This window comes from Pristis pectinata, chromosome 1 (assembly GCF_009764475.1).
Source record: "Pristis pectinata isolate sPriPec2 chromosome 1, sPriPec2.1.pri, whole genome shotgun sequence".
Classification (NCBI taxonomy): domain Eukaryota; kingdom Metazoa; phylum Chordata; class Chondrichthyes; order Rhinopristiformes; family Pristidae; genus Pristis; species Pristis pectinata.
In genome coordinates this window covers 41,232,274-41,254,841 of record NC_067405.1, presented here as the reverse complement: position 1 = coordinate 41,254,841, position 22,568 = coordinate 41,232,274, and the positions used below count along the sequence as shown (strand labels likewise).

The 22,568-nt window shown below is 42.4% G+C and overlaps 1 protein-coding gene across 1 annotated transcript in view; it reads left to right on the top strand.

Moving 5' to 3' along the window:
• Positions 1 to 22,568, top strand: part of galnt13 (UDP-N-acetyl-alpha-D-galactosamine:polypeptide N-acetylgalactosaminyltransferase 13) — a 271,947-nt gene that overhangs the window by 151,526 nt on the left and 97,853 nt on the right. The window contains exon 4 of the mRNA XM_052011859.1: positions 21,019 to 21,185. Coding sequence (XP_051867819.1) covers positions 21,019 to 21,185 — 167 coding nt within the window. The remainder of the gene's footprint in view (positions 1 to 21,018; positions 21,186 to 22,568) is intronic.

Genomic DNA, 22,568 nt, shown 5'->3' with positions numbered 1-22,568 from the left:
AAATATTGATCAAATGAAAGCTGCCTGTCAAAAGATGTTTAGTATTCAAATTCAGTATTGCAATTAATATGTTTTATGAATGCTGACATTTGAAGCTTGAGTTAGTGATAAGATTTATATCTCAACAAGGAAAGGTAAAACTTGTACCAACAGCTCTTTCATAATTTGAAATTATTACATTAAATGGATACTACTATATATTTTTGAAATCTTACCTACAGTTTGACCCTGACAGATATGGAATTTTTGTAAGAACATGAGTAGGCTATGCAGCTCTGGGATATTGCTCCATCAGTCAATTAGATCATAGCTGATAAATATTGAAGCATAGAATTGTTACAGCACCAGCTAAAGGCATTCAACCCAATTTTAGTCATGACAGATTTTTGAAAAAGCAATCTATTTGGACCTTTTCTTGTCATGTTTCCAGTTGCCCTGCAATTCTTTTTTCTCTTGCTAATCTACATAATCCTTTTGCAAATCTGTGATTGAACATAAGGAGCAGGATTAGGCCACACAGCTCCTTGAGCTGGCTCTGCCATTCATTAAGGTCATGGCTGATGTGATCTTGGCTTTAGCTGCATATTCCTACCCAATCCTGATAATCCTTTATCTCCACTATAACCTACCTATCTTTGCCTTGAATATATTCAATGGCTCAGCCTCCACAACCTTCTGAGGTAGAGAATTACACACATTCACAATCTTGTGAATTTAATTGGTTGATCCCTTATTCTGAAACCCTGCAACTCAATTCCAGATGCTTTCTTGAGGGCAAACATTCTCCCAGCACCTACCCTGTCAATACACCTCAGAATCTTAAATTTCGGTGTGATCACTTCTCATTCTTCCTAACTCCAGGAATATAAAGCCACTGATTGTATAAAATTGCATTGGATGCTGAGGAGTACCATTGATCTAATCTTATTTCAATGAGTTGAAATCTAAATGCATAATTTTATGATTACTTTATTTCTGAATTTTCTTTTTCTCATGCTTCTCTATTGTAATCTTAATCTTGATTTATTTGTTGTGGTGCAACCAATTCAGTACTTTAATTTTTGTTAACGCCAGCATAAAGTCCTCAATGTTTATGGAAAGTGGGAGATGTTCAGTTTCTTTTGAAAGAAGCTATATTTTAAAATCTATTTTTTCATTATCCTTTAACTTAACAAAACTTAAGTTATACTGAAACAACAAACAATCTGCTGGAGGAACTCAGTGGATTGAGCAGTATCTGTGGGAGGAAAGGAATTGTCAATGTTTAATGTCGAAACCCTGCGCCAGGACCGATGCAGGGTTTTGTCCCAAAATGTCAACAGTCTCTCGTGTCTCCATTAAATTATACTGACTAGTTCTGTGACCAATAACAAGGACACTTCAAGTCCAAATATAATACAAGGGCTCCCCACCTTATGGATGGCCTGACTTGTGAAAATAGGTCTTTATGCAAATTTTCCCATTCATTTTTAAAGTATTTTTCCAGATAGTAATAATAAAATGTTTTGTGGTAATCATTAATGACTGGATACTGTATATATTCCATTAGTTTAATTATGGGTAGTGCTAGGGTGACTAATCAATGAAATGAAAGAACTATAGCAAGTGTATATAGTATACGATATGAGTAGGTATATAAATTCTGACTTACTGAGAAATCGGCTTATGGACATATCTCAGGAACCGAACCTTTATGTAAACTGGGGACTGGCTGTACAATCATTTTCAATTACATGTAAAAGGTTATTGGCCCCATTTGTGCAGAACAATGTACCATTTAAAATTCGTGTGTTAATATTATTAGATAGCTTGAATGATTAAAAAGTAAAAGAATACACTGAAAATATACAAAGCAGCTATTGTTATGAAATATGGTGGTAGAAAATCAATTACATAATGCAGGTATTTTATATAGCATAATTTGCGTACAGTTGTGTTTGGGCTATATATAGTGTGCAGAATATGTAGCAGTGATGTTAATCCTTGTTCAACTGTCCTTTGTTGCTTTCTTAACTACCTTGAGTTTTATATATGTACCCAACACAAAGGGGAGCCATGCCCAGCATATCACATCTATTCATCAGGAATAAGCCCCATGCCTGTTTCTTTTGAAGAGGAACCATTAACTAGCCTCTAGTTTGTTGGGGACTAACTTGTAGGAGCACTTGTTGGTCTCAGTTGGGCTGCAGTGCAGTGTTACAATGATTGTAGAGGCCTCTGATCATTATCAGTGTGAAGCTGCCTTGTGTTTGTTTCCAAATATAAAGTTCAGGCCCTTGTGATGGACCTACTGGTGCTTAAGTATGACTAGGAAAAGGAGAACAGGGCCTAAATGTGAAGTGTCCTTGGCAGATAAGGCTGAACAGGGAGAAGGACTGTGACAACTGCTGCGTCTGTGAATTGATGGAGTCTCTACACTCGAACAAAGGAATATTTCCCCTTCTTCATTAGACAGCAACCAACAGTGGACTATATGAATTTCCCATGATTTTGGGAATCTTGAGGTTTTAGGGAGTGATGGAGTGATACATGACATTTACTTAACCCCAAGCAAGTTATGAATAGAAGGTCACCACTCCCTGAATATGCAATAGAATCTATACGACATTTCCAATTTGAAGAAAGTTTCTCGGAAAATGTTAAGAACCAAGTAAATTAGATTTTCCAAATTTTAAGATGAAAATTCAGTTGGTAAATTATGGAACATACTGGGAAAGGATACGAAAGGCACCAAGGGACTTTGAGCTAACAACAAACTGCTGGAGGAACTCAGCTGGTTGAGCACCATCTGTTGGGGGAAAGGAATTTTTTTTTATTCCAAAATAAACTTTATTCATAATAAAAGACAAACTATATACAATCATAAAACAGTGCAAGCCTTTACATTCTTGTACAGATCATTCATTAGTGTTAAAAACAGCACAGATGCCACATGTGTGGCTCCCTGAGGGCTACCCAATCCCATATTTACAATATTTAAGGGGCTTTCTTGCCTGACTCCGCCCCTCCCTCTCCAGTGGCAGAAGAACCCTAAACTGTAGTCAATGCTTTGGGTGGGGAGCCTGGAGCAAGACCTGAGTGTGGAGAGGGAAGCTGGCTGGTATAAAGAGGAGAGGGGGAGGGGTGTGACGGGGGCCAGAATGTGATAGGTGGATAGAGGAGGGGTGAAGGATGTTGGGCAGAAAGAGCTGGGTGGGACAAGGGGAGGGGTGGAGTTGGGTGATAGGCGGAAGCAGACAAGGGAAATAAAAGCAGATGGAACCAGGTGGGGAGAGGGTGGCTGAAGGTGGAGACAGAGGCTAGAAGTTGATTCAAAGGCTAGAAGTGCTGGAATCTGATAAGCAAGTAAGGTGATAATGGGATCCATTAAGAGAGAGATGAAGGGCCAATGGGGGAGGGGATAAGGTGGGTGAAGTGTGTGAGTAGTGAGTGGATGGAGCAAGGAGGGGGATGAAATGGGAGGATTGGTGGTGGATCAGAAGGAGAGAGGGGGGGAACACAGGAAGTGGAAAATTCAATGTTCATACCGTTGGTTTGTAAACCACCCAGGCAGAATATGAGATGATCTTCTAGTTTGCCTGGCAATGGAGAAGGCAGTTTAGTGTGGGAATGGGAAGGGGAGTTAAAATAGCATACAACCTGGAGCTTGGGATGGCCATTTCAGACATCACCCATAAAAATCCAACAAGTCTCCTGATGGAAGCAAGGCAAGAAAAATAATAAACTGTAACATTATTTTATACTATTTATATAATCACTTTTTCCCAATAGAAGATCAATGTATGCTCTTTGAGGTTGTGAGAACAAAAACAATCTGTGAAGTATAAATTGTTAATAAACTCCATGAAAACTTTAAAAAGCATTAAGAACGAACAAAGGATTGAAATTTGAAGTGAAATTTGGTGGTTCAAGCATACAGAATAGCTTGAGAATATTTAAATTTATTTAAGTGAAAAGAAGTAGAAACCTATCCTGTGAGTTGGATGTCTATGAGAGTAATATTTATTGGTACAAAGTAATGAAAGCATTAAATAAAATTTTGTTAGAGCGACAATGACAATTCCTAGTTAGTTCATGAAAAGCACGAGGTATCCAGAGAATTGGCCCAGTAATTCAAAAACACAAATCTAAAATCCATCCTGATTTTGAAATGAGTTATCATCCTACTACCTATGCATTTTAAGTAAAGCAGCCACCACGTGCTTGGGTTAAAAGTCATTAGACTCCTGTTAGTATCACGTTTAATGTGCATTTACCGTACTGAAGTTATCCGTACTCTTCCTGAGAGGGTTTCTCCACACTTAACCTACTAGATTAAATGTAGAGGTCAAGGAACAGAAGGTTTCTTTCATGGCATTATGTTCAGCATAACAGAACGTGCCACCCACAACATCCTAGCTGTGGTACCAAAGATCTGTACTAACAAAATGAGCTGTGCATCTAGCCAAGCTGCTTCAGTACAGTTACAACACTGGTATCCACCTGACAAAATGGAAAACTGCCCAGATATGTTCAGTTCACAAAAAAGCAGGACAAATCTTATTCAGCTAATGTCTGCCCAGTCAGTCTTTTCTCAATCATCAGTAATGTGATAAAAGTTGTTGTTGATGGTGTTATCAAGTGGCACTTATTTGCCAGTAATCTACACACTGATGCCCAACTGGGTTTTGCCAGGACATCTCTGCCTCAGATCTAATAAAAGCCTTAGTTCAAACATGGACTAAAGAGCTGAATTCCAGAGGAGGAGTGAGCTTAGAGTCATAGGGAGATGCAGCATGGAAACAAGCCCTTTGGCCCATCGAGTCTGTACTGACCATCAGCCACCCACTTTACGCTAATCCTATATGAAGCCCATTTTTTTTATTCCCTTCCAACTCCCCCTAGATTTGACTACCCATCTATACACAAGTGGCAATTTACAGTAGCCAACTAACTTACCATCTGACATGTCTGTGGGATGTGGGAGAAACCAGAGCACCCAGGGAAAACCCACTCTATCATTGGGAGAACATATGGTCCTTGACACCAAAACAGCATTAGATGAGTGTGGCATTTAGCTGTTCTGGTGAAACTGAAGCCAATGGAGTCAAAGGGAAAACACTTAAATGTCTGGAGAGTCATACCTCCCATAAAGGGTGATTGTGGTTGTTGGGGTTAGTTATACCAGCCCCAGGACATCGTGGAAGTTCCTCAAGGCAGCATCCTAGCCTTGCATGTCTTCAGATTCATCAATGACCTTCCTTCCATCATACAGTCAGAAGTGGGGATACTCATGGTGATTGCACAATGTTCAATTACCAAGCAGTTTATGCCAGCATACAGAAGGACCTGAACAATATTTGAATTATGGGCTTATAAGTGGCAAGTAGTATTCATCCCATAGAAGTATCATGCAATGTCAAATCAGAGACAGCCTAACCACTCACCCTTGAAGCTCTGTGAAATCGCCATCACTTGAGTTCCCCATAATCAGTATTCTGGGGGTCACCATTGACCTGAAATTTGACTGGTCCAGCTAGATTCCAGCATCTGCAGTACTTTGTTTCTCCATAAATATTGTAGCTACACAGTCAGAGGATGGGCATCCTGTGGCAGATGACTCATTTCCCGACGACTCAAGAACTTTCCATCATCTTCAAGGTACAGATCAGGAGCATGATGAAATGCTCTCCACTTTCCTGGATGAATAAAGTACCAACAACCTTCGGAAGCTCAATATCATCTAGGTCAAAACAACCATTTAATTGGCACCCCATCCACCATCCTAAACAGTCATTCAGTCCAGCAGTTCCCTTCCTTGGAAATGTATTGCCATTCCTTAATCTTCATTGCATGTAAACTCCAGCACACACTACCCACCCTATTCTCACCTGAAGATCTGCAGTGGTTTTAGAAAGTGGTTCATCATTATCTTCTCAAGGGTAGTTAGGGAAAGGCAATAAATGCCATCCTTGCCAGTGATGTCCAGATCCTGAAAATAAATTGAAAAACTGCAGCAATGTCACTGTTAGAAATTAATGTTTATTCCTGGTTTATTTTTCATCCCTGGGAAAAAGATGGGCACAAAGGTTGAGAGGAGGACATGATTACTTCAAGTTATAAATACTTGAGCTGGGAAGACAATTTAAATACGTCTGTGAGAATTTTCTTAAACTTTTGTAAAGGTCAGTCATTGTTGATGGTGCTACCAATGAAGTTCCATGGGGCTAAATACCAGATATTATAAATAAAAATGTATTCTGAGATTATTTTCAATTTAGCTATATCTTTTAATTTAAGAGGACAGCCCAAACACTAAATGTTTAATAATCCAGTTTCAATGAAAACATTATTTCTCAGAAGTTTAGTCAGTTGGTGCTAAATTGAATAGGAGTGAAATGTGGACATAAATATTATGCAAGATTAAATCCTATTGGTTGCAATTGAGTGTAGGCAGTACATTAAGTCTTATTCTGTTTAGTCATTGTTATTTCAGGATCCAGTCAGCTTTATTTAGCGAGTGGATAGCACCAGTCAAAACGAACCCTCCCTACATAAAGCTGACTCTCACCTCTGGAAGGGGAAGTCCATAGTGGCTCAGCAGCTGTTACTAGCCACAAGTGGATCCAACCTGGAAAATAGTAAAGGATGGCACAAAAGAAGATAAAAGCAGGTTACAAGGATTGAGAAACTACAGTGGAGGTCTTTGAGGAAGAGGTAGAATCCAGTCAAGGGAGAATGGTACATACTGTATGCAAAAGTCACAGTTTTTCTTGAAAAGGACTGTTCTTTTTGTTCTATTTTATAGAGGAGCCCTTGAGAAAAATTCCACTTTCTCTCACCCTTTTCTTTAACTTAAATTTTGCATGGCTTGATGGTTTGTGAGGTATGCCATTAAATACAAGGAGCATTGAACAGCTGGTGCTCCCAACATGTAGTCCAACCATGCCTGAAGCAAATGTCCTGCACCTCAACATCTTCAGGTATGAATGCATGTGATTACATTGAACTCCACAGCTGCACAAGGTCAACTTCACTAGCAGAAATTGATAGCAATTCAAACTGGCCCCACCAACACTGACAAGTCTATAATCAGCCATAGAGTGCCATCTTGTGGGGTTCTTTTCGAGGTAACTTTGTGCCTCTTAAATTTGCAACTTTAAGAAAGCATAAAGTAGTCTTGCCTCTTTTGATCAAACACAAACCTTAAGCAAGTTTGTTTCTCTCTCCACAAGTGCTGCCTTACTGTTTGAGTGTTTCCAGTATTTTCTGTTTTATATCAGAGACCTTCAGAAGTCAGAATTACAAAAGCCAGAATTCACAAAAAGGAAAATTTGTCATCTCAAACTAATTTCTGCAACCAATTCTCAAACTGTTGGAAGTACTTAATTTTGCAAGCCACAACTGACTGCTCCTTCTTCATCCTCTTAGTGATATTACCGGAATCGCACATTGTGAATCTTATTGTTCTGAACTGAGTTCTGAAAGTTGAATTAATCCCATGCATCTAATGTTCCAGAGTTTTCAAGCTGACCTATTTTAATATCTCTGAGAAAAAGAGACTGGAAATTCTTAAACATATCAAGACCAAGGTTCATTGAGATTACTTCTACCATTGTGGTAATCACATGTTGAACAATAATCATGACAATATATGAATGAAAGTATATAAGGTTATAAGAAACATAGACAGTGTAGATAGAGTCCTTTTTTCCCAGGGTGGAAATGTCAAATACTAGAGAGCATGGGTTTAAGGTGAGAGAGAAAAATTTTAAAGAAAACTTTTGAGGCACGTTGTTTTTAAACAGAGAGTGTTAGGTGTCTGAAAGGCAGTCCCAGGGGAGGTGGTAGAAGTTTAAGAGGCTGGGAATAGAGGATTACAGACCATATGCAGGCAGATGGGATTAGGTAGATTGGCGTCGTGGTCAGTACTCACGTGATGGGCCAAACAGCCTATTCTTGTGCTGTACTGTTCTATAACCAATCATAGAGATTAATTTCTGTTGCTTATTTCACAGTAGTTCCAGTTATGGAATGAGGAAAACCCCAAAGTTGGGAATCTTTTTGGAAACCAATGATCCAAAGTTACCTTGCCTTCTCGAGCATACAACAGACATTTCAAATTATTTAGCCCTGGATTTTGCTGGCATTTCACAACATAAATGATGACAAGTTTTGAGACTCCTGTATAAATATAGAAGTCTCAATCAGGCAAGCTGATTGTTCTGGAAATACTCTGCCACTGAAATCTGCACAGAGTCAAACAGCTGGGCAGGAACTTACAGAGATTTCCCCAGTAGAAATATTGGAGAATCTGTTCTCAAATCCAACTGGTGCTGGACATGTGAGCCCATTTATGGCAATAGCAAATATACAACTATGAAGTAGAAAGGGAAGAGTAAGGTAAGTTGCATAATTTAAACAACATGTTTGCTTTAATGTTTGTAATTTAGTGATGTTTTGAAATGTTTTTTATTGTAATCATTTCATTGCCCTGATGGTTTCATATTTTTAATTTCCAGATGTTTCTGAATGTCAAACTTTTTCCAGATGTCAAAGCTAGTGTGGGGCTTTGCTGGCTGACAGAGATATCCTGGGAACATCTGTGGGTGGGTCTGTTTCTAGCCTGCCTAAGCCACCCGATAACATCATTCAAATCCCTGGCCTCACTGCTCAGCCTCAGAACCACCTGGCCCAGCAAGATTATTTGAACGGATTCAGGGAAAGTGACTTTGGGGAATGGTAAAGTGGGCTGCAGGCTCCTTGGGGATATCTAGGCCATTGTTGCTGAAAATGTTATCTTGTGAAAGAAATCTATTGAATTTACATTTGAATAAATCAATACTAATTGCTTCCATTAAACTCTGGGGATCTTGTTCTATAGGTTGATTGCTCATTCAATTTAATATTATTTCCACTGATTAGTTTTGAATTAATCTCCTTCATGTGTAGGTCATGTCCTCTGCAAGGCATATTGCTTAGCTAATTCATTCCTTTATACAATGTCAGAGAGGGTAGTCTAGTTGCAACTGCTTGAACAGATGTGAAATAATTTGTCTGTTAGCTCTGCTTATTTGTTGCCACAGACATTTTAATGAACACTGAGTCCAGCACATATGACATTCATCAAGTTTTTTTTCCCCCCTGTTTTTCCTATTAAGACCATTGAGAGCTGTGCTCTGAGTGATTGAGCCTTGGCCACTACTGACACAACATACCTCGTGTATGGATGAACCTGATGCCTTCATCTTGAACCGCTTCATAAACAACAACTCTAGAACCCAGCATTGATTGGAGAGAACACTCATCTCAGTAATGACACACAGAACAATAATCTTTCATTATAAAGTTGACATTTGTATGTTATGAGCTCTTGACTTTGCACTCGGAAGAGAAATGCTGAATGGCGAGTGGGTGTGTACATGAGGAAATAAAAATTCAGGGGAAGTATTTTAAAAAGCGAATGAAATCAAAAGGAGTATGCTTTACATGGAACAAGATTATTAACATAGTACATTGATAAATTCAGTTGAATGAACATTTTTGTAGATTTCTAATTAATTCCTATACAGTCCATAAAGATTTAAGTTTGGCATGGTCTGCTTGGCTCTGTTCCTGCCAAAAATGAATGAAGACATTATTATCCATCCCTACATTCCCTCTGGTTGGCAACCCTTCAAGGTTGTCCTGAGAATTCCGGCAATTAAAGATTAATCTTGTTTAAATAAATCTTGTCTCTTAAGGAAATAGCAAGTCTGTTCTTCACTTTGCGTTTACTGAGAAAACCGTATATTGTTTGGGGCATGATCTTTTGTACTTGCCCTCATCTGCACTTTTAGAAGCTCTTATAAAGCCCTTATAAATAAGCCCTTTTGTACATGTGTACACACACACACACACACCTACCTTTATGCATTTTTAAAATTTAATGTTTACTTTTATTTTTTAGATCTTCAGCCAGCCAGCCTGATGTTTGTATTTCTGTTCACTGATTATTTTAATATCTTGGCTCCTTCAATGACTTTATATAATTTTTAAATTATTATTCATTTATCAGGATGGCATCATTGGCAAGCACTGCAGTTTTGCCCATCCCTAATTGACTGTGAGAAAGTGGTGATAAGCCATCACCTTTAACTGATGCAGTGCTTCTAGTGAAGGTCATCATACAGTGGTGTTGGCATCAGTTCCAAGATTAAGACCCAGTGACACTGAAGGGATGGTGATGAGTTTCCAAGTAGGAATGATGTGCGGCTTGTAGAAGAACCTAAAGGTAGTGATACTTCTAGCTTCAGCTGCCTTTGTCTTTCTTGGTGGTTGAGATTGTTGATTTGAGGGGTGTTGGAGTAACTTGGGTGAGTAACTGCAGTGCCATTTATAGAGGACACATACGGTGGGCAGTCTGTGGAGGGACTTAATGCCCATGGTAATTGTTGGCATGCCAATCATGCAGGTTGCTTTGTCCTAGATAGTGTTGAGGTTCTTGAAAGCTGTTGGAGCTGCACTCATCTGATGGGTATTTCATCATAATCATGACTTGTATTTTAGATGGTGAAAAGACTTGAGTGGTAGGAAGTGATTCATTTGCTGATGGTTATCCAATTTCCAACCTGCTCTTGTAAGCACAGGTGTATTTGGGTGGTTCAGTTGAGATTCTAGTCAGTGATGGCTCCCAGGATTTTGACTGTGGTAATTCCATTGACTATGAAGTGTAGGTGGTTAGGCTCTTTCTTGTTAGAGGGAGTTAGTGCCTGACATTTTTGATGCAGATATTATTTGGCAGATGCTTGAATGTTGTCTGGATCTTACAGCATGTAGATGTGGAGTGCTTCATTTTCTGAGGGGTATTAAGTGACCAATATGTAACCGCCAGCAAATATTCCCACTTCTGACATGATGTACCTGCTGCTCATCTTTTAAGTTCTTGTTCACAAGCTCCTTTAGAGGTCTGGTCCTGGCTGTTAACAGGTCTATTAGTTCTTTTCTATGCTCTTGCTGTGTCACCCCAAGGCTATTCCAGTATTACATCAAGGGAATAGAAAAGGCAAAATATGCCTGCTTGCCAGCTCAAAGTAAAAGTTAAGCAGGTAAAGAATGCCAAATAGAGAAATGCAGAAGAAAATAAGGAGAAATGCATCTTCCATTCTCTTTCAGAATGTCCCAAATCTCTGTGTAACAAATAAAATTTTTTGAAGTCTAGTCACTACCGGAATGTAGTAAATGTGGCTGCCAGTTTATGCAATCTCCCACGGACTGCAGTGTTGTAAACTAATTTAGTAACTTTGAATAAAGGATATTTATTGGTAAGAACACTGATCATTCAATTACTCTTCAAAGAAGTACCAGAGGATCTCTTATGCCAACCTGAGAGAGCAGAGTGGCCTTTGGCTTAATATCACACTGAAGCGAGGGTATGTGGTTTCAGTACTTGTGTCTATGTAATTATCTTGAAGAGAAGTGAATTTAGAAGACAGGAGAGACTTTTTGCTGATAGACTCTGACCAATGCTCTTGGCACTAGGGGTAACAAGGGGTACTTTTTTTTGGAAGGAAGGCTACTCAAATTTTGGGAATTACTGAATCAGAAGTTTCTTGAAACCTTTGTCATGGATAACAATTGGTTTGAGTGAACCTTGAGAAATGAAATCTAGGTGAACATAAGATAAGTCTCTGTTTTCTTTAGCTTTGGTCAGCTGGTGTGTCCACCAAGTTGACGGAATTGTCACTTTAATTCTCCTGCTCTGATTTTTGTCTTTGGCCTCTAGCGACGTTGCAACAGACCCTGATGTAAGCTTGAGAAACAGCATCTCATCTTCTGACCAGGCTAGTTCTGACGAAAAGTCATTAAGTGGTTTTGCTGGCGATTGCGTAATGTACAATTCCACTTAAGTTTACTCTCTCCACAGATGCTGCCTGATCTGCTGGGTATTTCTACTATTCTATTTCATTTCACATTTCCACCAACTGCAATCTTTTACATGTCACCGTTGCAGCATCATTTTGCTCTTCTCTGTCCTAATCCATCTCTTATTTACGTTTCCTCAAGATAGATCAATCACAATCAACAAAATTCACTGCCCTCTCATCACCTGCACCAACATCGTTTGTGTCATTTAGTTTCTCTTGGTCTCATTCGTATCACTGGCATTTCCCGTGTTCTCTCCTTCCCCTTCCCCTTCTCTGAAAATTTAGTCATCATCTTGAAACATTAAGTCTGTTTCTATCTCCACAGATGCTGCCTGATCTACTGAGTATTTTCAATACATTTTATTTCTGTTTCGGATTTCTACTATCAGCAGTTTTCTTTTGCTTTTAAAATAGGTTTATGTCTTCTGTATGACGTAAGTTTAATTTTTTTGTCCTTTTGTTGCTGTTCCTCAACCTTATTGTTATTGCCCCATCTTCTTCCTCCTCCTGGTTCTTTTATTTTGTGTTTTTTCCCCACATGTATTACTGGCCACTAGACCAGAATAATATAGTCCGAATTGTTGTAGTATCACAGCAAGCATAACAAAGTCTAAGCTGTTATAATATGATGTTAGCTAATGTCTGTAGTTTAATAATTCTATGGAGTTTAGAAGAATGAGAGATGAAACTTACGGAACCATGTAAGATTCTGAGATGGATTGATGGATTGACAATATAGATGCTTTATGAATGTTTCCTCTGGGTGGGCAAATCTGGAACAAGTGGGTCTGGTCTCAAGTTAAAAGAATGATGTTGAAGATTGAGGAAGAATTTCTTTTCTGAGGGCTTTGAATCTTTGGAATTCTCCACCCTAGAGATGTAAATGCAGAATCATTGTGCATTGAAGATAAAGTTAGATAGGGGCCAATATACCACTCCTGTGTAATGTCAGTGGTTATGCAAGGGCTTATCTGGGTACACCTGTGGGCCTAATGTGGTGGCAGCATCTGCTGCCTGGGATGTCAGATGTGCCAATGAACTCTCATGGAGTCCAACAGGACAAGCCAATCTTCTGTAGGCTTTGCAGCTCCAAGGCTGGGAAATCTGCTTGCTCAGCCTGCACTGGGTTAAGCTTCGTGTAATGTGTTGGCCCCATTCAAATGAATCAGAGAAATCGGCTGTTGGAAAGCTGGTTAGATTTTTGCTGTTTATTTAAGGAAGTTTTTAAATGATTTTTGATGTGTGAAGGTGTTTTGGTGTACATTTAAATGTTTTAAATGTTTTGAGTTGTTACTGACTGCATTTCAAAGATGTTCACAAGTTCTAACATGAAGGCTTAGATAGTTGATGAGCCTGTGGATAGGACTCCACTGGCTGCTAAAACTGTCATTTAGTTGCACCAGGCTGCCTGTGCTGAGACATTCTCTACATTGCTCTGGGTGACAATAGGGTGCTGGGAGCGGGGATCTGGTGGAAGACTGTGCCAGAGGTAATGCTGGAGCAATTCCAGAGCATCACAATATCTGCTCCATAGATACTTGCACTATAAGGGATTTGGGTGTTACAGGAAGCAGGTGGGAAATTGGTGTCAAGGCCAATTATTGCACTGAGTTTTATTGAATGGTGGAGCAGGTTCAGGGAACAGTGTGACCAACTTCTGCTCCTATCTCTTATGTTCTTGCACAAATTTATATCTTGAGTTTTAGAAATTTTAAGCACTTGCTGAAGTTCTGATCATGCTTACTTTACTGCTCTTGCTTTAGAACGTATAAAACGATAACATTTTGGTACCTTTTGGGAAAATCTTTCCAAAATTCCAAAGAACAACACTGCAGATGGTAGCAATACTTTGGGGAACATCTTTTGGTTTGGTAAGAACTGGAAAGATGCAGATCTACGACTTCAATCCATGAGAAGGATCTCCTTAACATGAGCTGTTTCTTTTTCTTCAAGATAAAGAGACAACCATCAACACATTGATTTTCGGTTTGTTGGTACAAAAATGACTTAACTGCTAGCTGTCTCAAAAATGAATCAGAAATGTGGGTTGTCTTTGCTCTAGGGATTCAAGCACAGATATCCAGATTGCCACATTGGTGCAGTAATGGCAAGTTTCTCTTAATTAAAATAGCAGAGAGAGAGGAACTCAAAATATGTGTGTTTATTTATATGTTTGTTTATTTTTGTCATTGCTGTTTCTTGTCTCATAATGTAAAGTGTGGTATTTCTGCATATTTTAATTTCTCTATTTGTTGAAATAGCAAATAAAATCTGGACAACAGTAACTTGCCTGCCATCATACATGGGAAATACATTTTGGTGGGGCTTCCTGGGCACCGGCTAGTTGCCACATCCTAGAAGGATAAAACTATCAACCATTCTGGACCCTAACCAAACATAGAAAAAGTTGGGTTGTAAACATGGCAGAGACTTACCTGCCCCTCAAAGTAACCAAAAACTGAGAAGGAAGCAACAACTTCTGCTGGACCTTTCTAACCTTGGTGATGGTCAACTAAGAGGAGCTAAGTCTCCCATCTCCACTGGTGATCTTCTGGAAATTGGTACTAGATTGGTAAATCTTCTTTGTCAATAGCACTTGCAACAGCTACAGTCATGGTCTTCTTACTGGTCCTACTGCTGGTGTTCCTTTTTGTTTTGCTCCTGTATTTTTGCCTCAGCCTTCTGCTCGCAGCAACACAGCTGTAATGATTCCCATCCTTTCTTCTCTCACTGTCCCCAACCCCACTCCCCACCAGCGCTGTCCCAAGGCAAAGAATGGGTTCTACCATGAAGTGCCAAGAAATTTCAGTCTTGTAATCTCTGCTGAGGTTGAAAGTCTTTACTGAACAACCAAAATAAGTATCATCAAAATACTAGCTTGTTTTCTCTGCGGTGACATTTCCTTGTTAGCTCATGATCAAAATTGTTGACTCCAGTTGTCACTACCAAGTGTTGCTGTTCAAACCCACCAGTTGGTTATACTTCTGTTTTGGCATCATTAACTTGTCTTGCCAAGTTGCTTACCTTAGTAGAAAACAAGTGTTGAGGATGGCAGGAACTGATGGGATTAAGCTTCCCTGTTCTCTACAGTCAAGTAAATGGCTGGTGTTTGCTCTCCATTTCACAAAGGGAAACTGGTTATTTATGTGAGGTTCTGAAGAGCATATGGGAATTTACAGCTCAGCAAAATTGATCATTTCGGAAGAGAGTAAGTGCCTAGATGAGACAGCATAGATTTCAGCTTTTGGTTTCTCATGTGGTGAGTTACAGAGCATCACTGTGGAGGATATACATTCATAGCCTGCATAATTGTATAGTAGCAGAGAGCAAATGAACAAAACCTGGAAAAAATGTACATATGTTTGCATTACTTCTCAGGTTATGAACATTTATTAATGTCTTCCATGAACCTACAAATTTCATCTCTGTAGATCAAATCAAGTGCTTGCTGAAGTAATGTTCAGATTTTGGCAAGGAACATTTGCCAGTTAGAAAATAGTTATATCCTATAAATGGATAATCTATCTGAGCACCATGCAAAAAGTATTAAATCTCTATCCCTAGATTGATAATGCACTAGTTTTGGACAATTTTCCTGTCAGAAAGGTGCTTGAAAAATTCAGAAAGGAAAACCTTTGGTGATACAAAGCTGCGTTTGGCCCAACTTGGATTTTCCATTGGCCTCATTCTGTCATTCCTGTGACTTTCAGAGAGGACGTTAATTCACAATGAATGAATTAATAACACTTATGATACTGCCAGACAGCTATGCAGAATTCAGTTCTGCAGCATTGATGCAGTCCTTATGTTAAAGAATTTCTGAGCTGTCTGGCTGTATTACTACAAAGAATACTAATAGTGCAATTATAATTAAAACATTAAGTAATTTAATTGAATTTTACAGTGATTATCTATGCATCAACAGAATATTATAAAATATTTTATCTTTCAATTTTTTACTTTGTAAAGAATTGTTTAGCCACATTGTTTTTGTGCTGAGTAGACTAAATATTTTGTTAAATATTTTGATATTTTAATATCTGAAATTCAGTGCTTTGCCAAATATAACCTTGGAAATTATTAGCAATAACCAATCTAATTATGGAGACTTCTAAGTCAATAAATTGATTGAATGACTTGGGTGGACTGCTTTATGTTACATAGTAATTAAGTTCTTCTTTATAAATTATATGCAATAAAAATGAATTGAACAATTTATTCTGTAAAATGACTTCAGTAATTATTTTCATAAAATATTTAACACGGTGGCTTTATTCATTAACTATGCCATTATTTAAATGATCTTAGAATGCATAATCCAAAACACATTCTCATTATCTGATGAAGAGTGCCATATAAAGAAAGAAGCTTATGTGAATTGGTTGATGCGTTTTTTTTAAAGTAGCCCCTTTTTTATTTCTTGTGTAGCGGTTGCTACCGCGGAATAAAACAAGACGCTAGTCAGAGTATTGCCAAACAAGAACTGGTTTATTTTCCCGCCTTGTGCGGGCCCTTTAAGGGAGACCGTTCCTGCCCAAAACAACCGGCAATGACGTAAGTCCTACGTCATCAGGACTTTCCCGCGTGCGGGTTCTCCCCGTCACTCGGAAAGATGAGGCCCGCCGCCATTTTGGGCCTCGTTGCTCCGACGCCGCGCGACCCGACTGCCGAGCCGGTTCGTCCGACTAGACGGTGAGTCGCCACACAACCCCCCCCAGAACTGGCGATACAGTCCCCAAGGTACGTGGGCTGTGCCAACTGCCGCTGAGGGAGCCGGCCTCTGCGTCGCGGCGTTGCAACCTCGCAACAGGCTGTTGCAGATCCAAATGGGCCGGTTTGAGGCGGTCCGCCGTGAAAACCTGTTCCCTGCCTCCAATGTCCAAAATAAAGGTGGATCCGTTATTCCGTATGACTCAGAACGGTCCCTCATATGGTCGTTGCAATGGCGTCCAAGGTGTGCCCCTGCAAACGAAAACAAACTTACAGTCCCGTAGTTTCTTGGGCTGGCAGGATGGGGCTTGACCGTGCCGTGAGGTGGGAATCGGGGCCAAGTTGCCAAGCTTCTCGCACAGTCTTTGTAGGACTGCTGGGGGTTGTTCCCCTTGGTCCCGAAGGGCAGGTATGAAATCCCTGGGGACAACTAGGGGCGCCCCGTACACAAGCTCAGCTGACGAAGTGCGGAGGTCTTCTTTGGGGGCAGTGCGTATGCCGAGCAGGACCCAAGGCAGTTCGTCAACCCAGTTAGGACCCTTCAGGCGGGCCATCAAGGCTGATTTCAGATGACGGTGAAAACGTTCCACCAACCTGTTTGATTGAGGATGGTAGGCCGTGGTGGTGTGCAGCTGCATCCCTAGCAGGTTCGTTAATGCAGCCCAGAGACTGGAAGTGAATTGGGTGCCTCTGTCTGAAGTGATGTGGGCCGGAACGCCAAAACGTGAGACCCAAGTTGTGAGCAGCGCCCGGGCGCAGGAATCAGTTGTGATGTCAGTCAGGGGGGTTGCCTCAGGCCACCTCGTGAACCGGTCCACGATGGTAAGGAGGTACCGGGCTCCTCTTGAAACTGGCAGAGGGCCTACGAGGTCGACGTATGTGGTCGAACCTCCTACAGGTAGGCGCGAACTGCTGTGGTGGGACCTTGGTGTGTCGCTGGATTTTTGACGTCTGGCAGTGCAGACAAGTCCTGGCCCACTCTCTGACCTGTTTGTGCAGGCCATGCCAGACAAACTTGCTGGCGACCAGTCGGACAGTAGATCTGATGGACGGGTGCGCCAACCCATGTACCGAGTCAAAAACGCGTCTCTGCCAGGCTGCAGGGACTATAGGGCGGGGCTGACCAGTCGCAATGTCGCAAAGTAGGGTCCGCTGACCTGGACCAACCAAGAAATCTCGGAGCTGCAGGCCCGAGACTGCGGTTCTGTAGCTGGGCAGTTCGTCGTTGGCTTGCTGTGCGTCAGCTTGGGCCGTGTAGTCGACACCCAAGGATAGGTTGTGGATGGTTGGTCTGGAAAGTGCATCAGCAACGACATTATCCTTTCCGGAGACACATTGGATGTCAGTTGTGAATTCGGAAATGTAGGATAAATGTCTCTGCTGACGAGCTGACCAGGGATCGGAGACTTTGGAGAAGGCAAAGGACAGAGGCTTATGATCGGTGAAAGCAGTGAAAGGCCTGCCTTCTAGAAAGTATCGGAAATGCCGGACCGCCAGATACAGTGCTAGAAGTTCCCGATCAAAAGCGCTGTACTTCAGTTCGGGCGGTCTAAGGTGCTTGCTGAAAAATGCCAAGGGTTGCCAGCGGCCTTCAAGTAGCTGTTCCAGTACCCCACCCACCGTGGTGTTGGACGTGTCTACCGTGAGGGCAGTCGGGACGTCAGTCCTGGGGTGTACCAGCATCGTGGCGTCTGCCAGGGCGTCTTTGGCCTTAACGAAAGCAGACGCAGCCTTGTCAGTCCAGGTGATGTCCTTGCCCTTACCAGCCAGCAGTGAGAACAGAGGGCGCATGATACGGGCTGCCGCAGGGATGAAACGATGGTAAAAGTTGACCATCCCAAGGAATTCCTGTAGGTCTTTGACTGTGTCGGGGCGGGCAAAATGGCGGATAGCGTCCACCTTGGCGGGTAGGGGCGTTGCCCCGTCGCTGGTGATTCTGTGGCCGAGGAAATCGATAGAGTCAAGTCCGAATTGGCACTTGGATGGGTTGATCGTGAGGCCGAAATCGCGGAGGCGGGAATACAGCTGGCAGAGGTGGGAGAGGTGTTCCTGGCGGTTACGGCTGGCGATCAGTATGTCGTCTAAGTAAATGAACACGAAGTCCCGGTCTCGGCCTACCGCGTCCATCAGCCGCTGGAAGGTCTGCGCGGCGTTCTTAAGGCCAAACGGCATCCGAAGGAATTCGAACAGGCCGAATGGGGTGATAATCGCAGTTTTGGGGACGTCATCCGGATGGACCGGGATTTGGTGGTATCCCCTAACGAGGTCCACTTTGGAAAAGATGTGGGCCCCGTGTAAGTTCGCTGAGAAGTCCTGGATGTGAGGGATGGGATAGCGGTCCGGGGTGGTGGCGTCATTTAGCCTGCGGTAGTCGCCGCAGGGCCTCCACCCTCCGGTGGCTTTGGGGACCATGTGCAGGGGGGAGGCCCAGGGGCTGTCTGACCTGCGAACAATCCCCAGCTCCTCCATGTGACGGAACTCTTCCTTTGCCAGGCGGAGCTTGTCTGGAGGTAATCGTCGTGCTCGGGCATGAAGGGGTGGCCCTGTGGTAATGATGTGGTGTCGTACCCCGTGTTTGGGCCTAGAATTTGTAAACGAAGGTGCCAAAATCGATGGGAATTCGGCTAGGAGCTTGGCGAAATCGTCGCCAGAAAGGGAAATGGAGTCCAGGCGCGGGGCTGGTGGGCTGATTTCTCCCAGGGGATAGGTCTGGAGAGTGCTAGAGTGCACTAACCGCTTCCTTCGCAGGTCGACTAACAGGTTGTGGGCCCGAAGGAAATCGGCTCCTAGGAGTGGTCGGGCGACGGTGGCAAGGGTAAAGGTCCAGGTAAAACGGCTGTCGCCAAATTGTAATTGAAGTGTACGGGTGCCGAAAGACCGTATCGTTGTACCGTTGGCGGCATTGAGTAGAGGACCTGGTGGCCTGTCACGAGTGTCGCGGCCAGTCAGGGGCAAAATACTGACCTCCGCTCCAGTATCAATGAGGAAACGCCATCCAGATTTCTTGTCCTGAACGAAGAGGAGGCTCTGTCGGCGGCCAGCCGCCGTAGCCATCAGCGGCGGCTGGCCCTGGCGTTTCCCTGAAACTTGCAGGGTGGGTGGCATTGACGGGCCTTCGCATCCCACCGCTGATGGTAGAAGCACAGCTGGTCACCCGTGTCGTCGTCTGCGTTCCTGGGGCGTGGCTGCTCGGTTGCTGGGGCCGGGCGAGGCGGGCGTTGGGCTCGCGGCCTGGCGATTTGACTGACGGACGAACTGCTCTCGCGCTTGGCCCTCCACAGGACATCTGCCCGGGCGGCCACCTCACGGGGGTTGCTGAAGTCGGCGTCAGCTAACAACAGGTGGATGTCATCGGAGAGCTGTTCGAGGAAGGCCTGTTCGAACATCAGGCATGGCTTGTGTCCCTCGGCCAATGCCAGCATCTCATTCATTAGGGCGGATGGGGATCTGTCCCCCAGGCCATTCAGATGAAGCAGGCGGGCGGCGTGCTCACGACGGGAGAGGCCGAAGGTCCTAATCAAAAGGTCTTTGAAAGCCGGGTACTTATCTTCCTCTGGAGGTGACTGGATGAAGTCTCCAACCTGGGCAGCTGTCTCTTGGTCCAGAGAGCTAACCACATGGTAGTACTTCGTGGAGTCGGAGGTGATCTGCCGAAGGTGGAATTGCGCTTCGGCCTGGTCAAACTAGACGCTGGGCCGAAGTGTCCAAAAGGTGGGCAGCTTGAGGGCCACTGCGTTGGCTGCTGCGCTGTCGTCCATTGCGTGGGTCCAAAAGCCGTTTGGACTGTCGGGATCACCAATGTAGCGGTTACTACCGCGGAATAAAACAAGACGCTAGTCGGAGGATTGCCAAACAAGAACTGGTTTATTTTCCCGCCTTGCGCGGGCCCTTTAAGGGAGACCGTTCCCACCCAAAACAACCGGCAATGACGTAAGTCCTATGTCATCAGGACTTTCCCGCACGCGGGTTCTCCCCGTCGCTCGGAAAGACGAGGCCCGCCGCCATCTTGGGCCTCATCGCTCCGACGCCGCGCGACCCGACTGCCGAGCCGGTTCGCCCGACTAGACGGTGAGTCGCCACACTTGCACAGTTTGACTTGTTTACTTTGTTGTTCTGCAAGAAAAACAAAGTTGATTTAAGTTCATGTGAGGCACAATGCCTCCAGTCGCCAAAGACCAGAGGCAAAGTAATGTTGGCTGCTGAGCTCTATTAATTGTGCTTAAGTTCAGCCCCAGCAAAGAACTAGCAGGTGGTTACCAGCTGTGGTCAAAATTAAAAGATTGGCAAAATGCGTCCTATCAATTAGTGATATCATAAGTTGTCTTTGTCATCTAACTTCTATGCTAAGGATGGGGTGGCTCTGCATGTACTCTTCCAATTAAGCAAAAGTTTATAACCATTTTGTTTTGCATTTTCCATTTAGATGCAAGACAAAGGTCTACCAAGATGATCTTCCAGACACAAGTGTTGTTATCGTTTTTCATAATGAGGCCTGGAGTACTCTGCTTCGTACAATTCATAGCGTACTCATTCGTTCCCCCAAGAATGTTCTTGCAGAGATTATCCTAGTAGATGACGACAGTGAGAGAGGTAAAAGCAATTCCCTTTACTTATCAGTAGGTACTGTTAATAGAATATCATTGCATCTTCAGAAGGAATTGTAATCTTTTTTAAAATTTTGATCCTGAAGTAAGCTTTAAATGTGAATATGAGCTTTTTTGACATGTTTTGATGTTTTTGAGTCCATTTGAACATTAAATATGGTATTTGCAGTGTGTATTATACAAGAATAAGCATTTTATTCTTCCCACCCCCTAGACTAAAGCTGTTAGGATCAAAATTGATCAACCTTGCAATGTGACCAACCCTCTATTGGATTAATGGTCTAATTAATTTTCTTTAGTTGATCACATGATTAGAGTGAAGTGTCATATGACCATGGAGTTTCTTTCAGCAAGTAACAGGTTTCTTACAGTTAATTGGACAAATAATTCTAAATAACTGTCCAGTAATTCTGTGTCAGTGCCCACTTTGGCATTGGCCCATTTTCCATTGTCCTTTCTGATGGTTCACAGGAACACTTGTTTATTTTTATATGCAAACTATTAAAGTAGCAGTGACTTGAAAAGAAAACTAGTCCTATTTTCCATTATTTGCACTGATTCTCTTCATGTCAGCTGCATATTTGTATCCAGAGTTGCTAAGCGTCATGGAGAGGGCAGAAGTGAATTTAAAAGGGATCTAGATTCAATGTTAGCAAGTATGATTGAAGGCAAATTTAAGTTTTTTTTTCTTGATGTTTTGTCTGCTTGCTGTGCCATTTTCTAATAGGATGTTGAAAATTGGCTCTTCATGAGAACTGATCTTTGGAAAATAGAAGGTCTAACATTAACAGTGTGAGATCATTAAAACCACACACGATGCTCAATGATAAACCTGCCCAGTTATTTTGAACCTAAAAGAGAGTCTCTCCAATCTCACACTCACTAACTTCTATGGCAAACAAAATGTGACACCAGGCCACATAAAGAGATGTTAGGAAAATGACCAAAATTTTGGTCAAAGAGGCAAGTTCTGAAAGAGGTCTTAAAGAAGGTGCGATGGTGGCAAGTCTAAGGGATAGAATTTCAGCATTTAAGAGACTGGAACCTGAAGACATGGCAGGCAGGGTGTAGAGATTAAAATGAGGGATGAGTAGGAGGCCAGAATTGTTGAAGTGATGACTGGAGCAGATAACATAGATGGAGCGAGGTCTTAAACCAGGGAGGTATTTAGAAATGAACTTGAGAATTTTAAAATTGAAGTGTTGCTTAACCGAGAGCCGACAAAGGCCAGAAAACGCACAGGTGACTGAGTCTTCGTATCCAACAGGCAGCAGTGTTTTGGATGACTTCAGGTTTATGGTGCATAAGATGAAGGAGGCTAGCCAGGAGTGGGAATGATCCAACAAGAGGTAGCAAAGCACAAGTGTAG